Source organism: Cebus imitator, unplaced genomic scaffold (assembly GCF_001604975.1).
Source record: "Cebus imitator isolate Cc_AM_T3 unplaced genomic scaffold, Cebus_imitator-1.0 Scaffold231, whole genome shotgun sequence".
Lineage (NCBI taxonomy): Eukaryota > Metazoa > Chordata > Mammalia > Primates > Cebidae > Cebus > Cebus imitator.
In genome coordinates this window covers 224,006-231,326 of record NW_016107546.1, presented here as the reverse complement: position 1 = coordinate 231,326, position 7,321 = coordinate 224,006, and the positions used below count along the sequence as shown (strand labels likewise).

Below are 7,321 nucleotides of genomic sequence, written 5' to 3'. Positions count from 1 at the left end.
CGGCTCACCGCAGCCTCCGTCTCCTGGGTTCAGGCAATTCTCCTGCCTCAGCCTCCTGAGTAGCTGGGATTACAGGCACGCGCCACCATGCCCAGCTAATGTTTTGTATTTTTACAAATGCAAAACATTATTTTGTATTTGTACAGGGTCAACGGGGTTTCACCATGTTGACCAGGATGGTCTTGATCTCTTGACCTCGTGATCCACCCACCTCGGCCTCCCAAGGTGCTGGGATTACAGGCGTGAGCCACCGCGCCTGGCCTGAGAACTGCCTTTTTATAAATTACGATGTTGAAAGGAAAGCTCAGTCATTGGTAGGCTGCAGAAGATGTACACTGGTCCTTCGGCCAGTGGTCCCTCTCGCTAGAGCGGTCAGCATAGGCCCAGTACCTGCTAGACACTTATGGATACTCGGAAAAAGAAAGAATAAATGAAGACCTGACTTTCTGTTCTTTAGTTTAAGTACACAGAAAGGGAATAAGGAACTGAATTATTTTGGTTATCAATATGGATTCTACTATAAGGAAATATCCTAGTTGTGATGCAGAAAGGACACAGGATCCCCAAAATTATTCCCTCTTGCTTTGGCCATGACTCTGGAGCCAGACTCTATGCTTCTACTCACTGGCCATGTGAACTTGAACTCAAGTTATTTAACCTCCCTGGGCCTCAGTTTCCTTGACTGTGAAGTGAGCATGATCACTGCACCTACATTAAAGAGCTGTTACAATGTTTAAACATATTCAGGGGCTTATTGAGTGCATGGCACATAGTGGGTACTAATTAAGTGCTTATTAAATGAATAGATGGGCCATCCAGAGTGACAGCTGATGGGGAGCAACTCAGGTGAATGTCTAACGCTTGGGCACAGGGTCTGCAGCCCTGGTTTCCTCCAGCCCCGGACTGATGACTCTAGGTCTTGGGCAGTGTTTGGGGATCTGTTTTATTCATCTGGCCTTGGTAGGGAAATTCATGAGCTTGTCTAGAAAATGCAGGGTAGCTCTTATGTGTCTGACCTCCCAAAGGACCGTGAGTTTGGGTAGCAGGAATGGTGTCTGGTATCTGGGACTAGGGGTAGGGGCTCACAGCTGCTAAGCATTTATCATGTACAGCACCAGGCACTTTACATTCATGTAACCCTCAAAAGTCAACTACTAATAATATTTTACATGCACTTACAAGAATTCACACCCACAATAATTAAATCTTGAAAGGTACATCTATCTCAGTCACCTTGGGCTGCTATAATATAATACCATAAACTGGGTATTATATTATTTTATCAGCCAACAGAAATTTATTTTCTCAGAGTTATAGAGGCTGGAGGTCCAAGATCAGGGAGCCTGTATGGTCAGGCTCTGGTGTCTCTTCTTACAAGGGCGCTAACCCCAGCATAAGGGCCCCACCTCATGGCCTCATCTAAACCTAATGATCTCCCAAAGGCCCTATCTCCAAATACCATCACATGGGGCTTAGAACTTCATAGATGAATTTAGGGGTCAGACGAGAACAGTGAGGCTTTCAGAAGTTCAAGACCTTGCCTGACTTCACAGAGCACACATCTGAATACAGGTCTATTAGACCCTACTAACCTACACTTCCCACAGCACCCTGCTGTAGCCAAGGACACAGTGTTGCTGAGTTCCCATTGGAGCTAGCTGGGGCAATAGACTGCTTCTGAAAAAGCATGATGGAACCATACTATCCTCTATAATTGACTCATGGATATAAGAAAATCTGAACTTACCACTAAGGCATCATATCTCTTGAGTCTGGTGGCATACTGAGGAGGCTGGTTCTTACTAAAAACATCACTGATTTTTCTTTTTTGAGACAGAGTCTTGCTCTGTCGCCCAGGCTGGAGTGCAGTGGCGTGACCTCGGCTCACTGCAACCTCCACCTCCCGGTTTCAAGCGATTCTCCTGCCTCAGCCTCCCAAGTAGCTGGGATTACAAGTGCCCACCACCGTGCCTGGCTAATTTTTTGTATTTTTAGTACAGACAGAATTTCACCATGTTAGCCAGGATGGTCTCAATCTCCAGACCTTGTGATCTGCCCACCTCGGCCTCCCAAAGTGCCGGGATTACAGGCATTGGCCACTGTACTTGGCCAACATTATTGATTTTTAAAAGACCTTATGCAATGAGGCTGGCCTCTCTAGGCAAGTCCTCACAAGCAACTCCCTGTGAAGGGTACAGGGCTAGTGGGAGGCAGAAAGAAAAGAACCCAAGGGATGCCCTTTCCACGTGACTGGGAAGGGGGCCATGTGACAAGAGCCATCGGCTGGGAGGAGTGCTCAGCTCCGAGGGTAAACAGGACAGCAGCAGCTCTGACTTCAGTGGGCACCACCAGGCCATGGGCATGACCATGGGCCCTTTCTATAGCCACAGTCACAGCACAGCCCTGGCCCTGCGTTGCCCTAAGCGGCCAGGCCTGTTGGAGCAAGCAGGAGGCCTTTCCTGGAAGGTGATCACCACTTCACACTGATGCGGATAAAACAGGTAGGAAATCCCCAGATACCAGTGTAGAAAGGGCTTAGCAGGGCTTAGAAACTCACCCAGGAGTCGAACTGTATAAGGGGAAGGTGGAGGAGGCTGATTCTCTGTTGGGGTGACTTTTGCCCTTCTATAAACTTTTTTTTTTTTTTTTTGGAGATAAAATATTTCAGGAGAGAATAGAGAAGGGATCACCTGCTTGCCCAAATAACTGCCCAAGGCATATTGGCAAGAGGCCTGACCGATCACGGGAGAGCAGGGTTTCTTCACTTCTGAAGTGGCCAGGCTAGTCTTGAATTCCTGGCCTCAAGTAATCTGCTCGCCGTGGCCTTCAGAAGTGCTAAGATTATAGGCATGAGCCACTTCCAGCCTTTTTTTCTTTTTTTTTTTTTTGAGACAGGGTCTCACTCCGCTGCCCAGGCCGGAGTACAGTGGTGCAATCATGGCTCACTGCATCCCTGACTTCCTGGGCTCAGATAATTCTCCTACCTCAGCCTCCTGAGAAGCTGAGATCACAGGCATGTGCCATCACACCCAGCTAATTTTCTTTTTTAAATAGAGACAGGGTTTCGCCATGTTGCCCAGTCTGGTCTGAAACTCCTGGCCTCAAGCAATCCGCCTGCCTTGGCCTCCCAAAGTGCTGGGATTACAGGTGTGAGCCACTGCGCCCGGTCTCTTGCCTCTTTCTCCTACCCCAAAGCATCACTTTCTTTTGAGTCAAAAGCAAGTTATTCATTCTTCCTTTATAGGTAGAAATGTAATTTCTAAGCTCATAAAATATGTATCAGAAGAGGAGTTTTTCCACTTTATATGTGAATATTAACAATTGTGGGAAATGAATCATGCACGACTCTCCTTGGCTGTTCACAGCCGTGTGCCCTAGCCCAGGTGTTTGAGGTCTGGTCCTGAAGCCCTTCCCGGGCAGCCACAGTCAGGTAAAGAGATTAAGTCTACATCAGGCGAGAACTCACCCAGTGGGTTTCAGGTTTCTACTAGAACCTGAGGAGCAAGAAAAGCTAACGTGGTTTCCTGAAGCACTGGGTCTCAACACTTAAATGTGCAGAAGACTCACCTGGGGGCAGAGGAGGCATGAAAAGGCAGATTTCAGATTTCTAATGGCATTTTATAGAGGCAGTTTCTGGGCAGGGGCCAGAAACCAAAAAGGGTATTTTAATGAGTCCCACAGCCGATTCCACAGCAGCCACATCCCTGGCTCTGGGCTGAGAAGCCCTGCTTGGTGTGGTGAGTGGATCTCAGGAAGGGGAAGGAGTTTCAGCAGATGTGGGCATGCTGCAGAGCAAATGCTGGATGCTTTGAGGTTGGAACAGAAACTGAATTTGTCTCACAGCTACATGCCTATTCTTCCACATGACCTGATGTGCAGTCAGCAGCTTGGAAGAACTCAGGCCTGAACACAGAGAGTTTTGCATTATTTACATGGAAGTGGTAAGTCAGGGTGCAGTTCTCGGTCAGAATGGAAGAGTCCTTTCTCGAAACAGGTGACGTGAGGTGGAGTGTGGAGAAGCATGGGTCAGGAGCCTGGTGACTCTGCCACGTGCTAACTTTGTGACCTGTGAAAGTCACTCTATCTCTCTGAGCCTGTTTCCTTATCTGTGAAAATGATGAAAATAACAAGCACGTACCCTTACGTTGTCGTGAGGTAACGTAACATATGAAAATGCATTTTCAAGTGTAAAGCTCCATAGTGAAGCATGGCCTGGTCACTCACATGCCCACAGCTGGGTCTGCCTCCTGTCCCTTAGCCACGTGCACCTTGCTTCTGTCCTTCTCAGAAACCGGGGTTTCTTGTCTGTGCACCCGATGTCCCTCCACCATATATGCCAAATTCCTTGACGGCATATACCTGCCTCCACTTTTAAAACCTTCTTCTAAACTGAATGTTGGTGTCCCCACGAATTCATATGTAAAAGCCCTATCCCTTCAATGTATTTGGAGATAGGTCCTGTGGGGAAGTGATAAAGGTTAAATGAGGTCAGGAGGGTGGGGCCCCCATCCAGCAGAGCTGGTGCCCTTATAAGAAGGGGAAAGGATCCTAGAGTGTGCTGTCTTCAGCACGTGAGGACCTAGTAAGAGGACAGTTAACCACAGCCCAGGAAGGGAGCCCGCACCAGACTCTGACCCTGCGGGCATCTGGGACTTCCAGTCTCCAGAACTGTGGGAAAATACATGTCTGTTGTTGAAGCTGCCCAGTTTATAGGATTTTGTTATGGCAGCCTGAGCAGACTAAATGAAACTGAATGTATAGCACAGAAGTGGTTACCCAGAAAGAGCTCAGAAACTGGCTCCTGAGTTGAATAGTGTAGGCGAGGGGGAGCAGGGAGTTCACAGACTACTCCTCCAAAACACCATTTCATCAGGCATTAAACTTCCTTCCAAAACAACAATATTTTTCACAAGTCTCATTAGTAGTAGCTAATTTTTTTTGAGAGAGAGTCTCACTGTGTTGCCCAGGCTGGAGTGCGGTGGCACAATCTTCGCCCACTGCAGCCTCCGCCTCCTGGGTTCAAGCAATTCTCCTGCCTTAGCCTCCCGAGTAGCTGGGATTACAAGTGCATGCCACCATGCCCGGCTAATTTTTGTATTTTAGTAGAGAAAGGGTTTCACCATGTTGGCCAGGCTGGTCTCAAACTCCTGACCTTGTGATTCACCCACCTCAGCCTCCCAAAGTGCGGGGATTACAGGCGTGAGCCACCAGGCCTGGCTAGTAGTGGCTAAATTGATTACCCTGGGTTGCAGTTAATTTCCCTACACACTAGCAGGCAGAAATGCTTGTGGGAGATGACAGGCCTAAAAAGTGTAGGGGGTACCATGGACTGAATTGTGTACCCCACAAAAGTCATATGTTGAAGGCCTACTCCCAATATGCTTGTATTTGGAGATAGGGCTCTGAAGAGATACAGCAGGTTACAGAGCCCATAAGAGTAGGGTGCTAATACGATAGGATTGGTGACTTTATAAAAAGAGGAAGGGGGAGAGAGACTGTCCCCTACCCCATAAATGCTTGCACCAACGACAGCCATGTGAGCACACAGTGAGTGGGTGGCTGTCTGCAAGCCAGGAACTGAACCAGCTGGCACCTTGATCTTGAACTTCTCAGCCTCCAGAAGCATGAGAAATAAATTTCTGGCAAAGTTGCCCAGTCTGTGGCATTTTGTTATGGCAATCTGAGCTAATGCAAGGGGAATGAATAGGACTTGAATACTGGGGACTGTAATTACAAATAATGTAAGAGCCTGAAGAGGAAAAAGAAAAAGGAATTAATTTTAATCATGTGGATTGCTCACAATATTTGGGATTTGGGATTCTAAACTCAAATATTTGGAATTTTAAACTTTGTGGTTAGTTTAGCCAAAATTTGTTCATTTGCTAAGTATATTTTTTAAAAATTGCAATGTAATTCACAAACCGTAAAATTCACCCTTTGAAAGTGTACAATTTGGTGAGTTTTAGTAATAATCTCTATTACTATGTTTTCTTTTCCTTTGTAAAAATCTGGATTACTTTTAAGGCAGTTCTGAACAGAAGGGGAAATTTCCTTCACACAGCTAAGACTTTTTCGTAGGGAGCCACTTGTGCTAATAAAATCCTCATCACACCCCAGCCACAGAACTGTCTTTGGGCTGCGGGAAAGGCAGCTGTGCCTGCCGCAGCCAGGGGCCACGGTTCTTACCCAGCGTGGTCAGGAGCAGGCCCACTATCCCTGGGTTGGTGGCCAGCACCGGGCCCATGCCAGGGTGGATGGCAATGTTGGCGAGCACACGGGTCAGCTTGATGAGCACGTCCTCTGCCTCTGACGGCAGCCTCTGCGCCCTGTACAGCTCGCCTCCTTGGCCCACCGGTTTTTGGGAATGCAGATCGAGCTGATGGAAAGTCTGGAATAATGACAGCAGAGTTTGGATGCTCCCTTTCTCTTTGGAAAATTGTTCACGAGCCTGGTTATTCTTCGCAGTCAGGTTGCCAAGAATAAAAACAACACGAACGACTATATCCTGCAATAAATGAAAGACAGAGTCACAAGTGCAAAGGGGGCTGGAACACATTGTTGGGAAGAATATAGTATTTAATTTATTTGCAATTTAATTAACAGTCAAACGGAACACGTCTGGCTTCAACTCACTTTTACAGTATTTGATTCCCAAGATTAGTGCAAAGTGACAGAGGAGATTAAAAGCACTTGGCAGCAATGAAAGAATACAAACTGATTGATGCGATCAGCAACGTCTATTACCTTCAGATCCTTCGTCTGAAATTCTGGCTCGCCTTTCTTTTTCTCCTTCAGAGAACAATTAGTTGAGTGGGACAGCATTACTAAAAATGTGCCACATAAATCTAAGTTTTGACAATAGTCGATTTGTTGAACATCCAAATCTTTCCTTAAAATTTCATCTCCTGCTGAAGCACTGTGTTTCTGAATTTGGGCAGGATTGACACTTGGGGCTGGATAATTCTTTGTTGTGGGGAGGTGCCCTGTGCATTGTAGAGCGTTTAGCAGCATCCCCGGCCTCTACACACTGGATGCCAATACCTCTCCTGATGTGACAGCCAAAACTGCTCCCAGTGGAGAAGCACTGTGCTACGTAGCTACACTACTTTAAGGCAGTTCCTACCAATCCTTGACCAGGGTAGTGGTTACATGAGTGACACTTTTATAATTGTTTGCTAAATTGTGCATACCCATTTTATGTACTTTTCTGTATACAGGCTATATTTCACAATTTTGAAATGTTTTTACAAACCCTAAGCTGAGAACATTTTAAAATTAATTATGGTTAAAATTAATGGTTTCCGATTTTTGTACCCACAAG

The 7,321-nt window shown here is 46.6% G+C and overlaps 1 protein-coding gene across 6 annotated transcripts in view; it reads right to left on the bottom strand.

Moving 5' to 3' along the window:
• ARMC2 (armadillo repeat containing 2) overlaps positions 1-7,321 on the bottom strand; it is a 140,609-nt gene that overhangs the window by 24,345 nt on the left and 108,943 nt on the right. For all 6 annotated transcript variants that reach the window (XM_017497382.2, XM_017497384.2, XM_017497383.2 and 3 more), the window contains one exon: positions 6,187-6,505. In XM_017497382.2, coding sequence (XP_017352871.1) covers positions 6,187-6,505 — 319 coding nt within the window. The remainder of the gene's footprint in view (positions 1-6,186; positions 6,506-7,321) is intronic.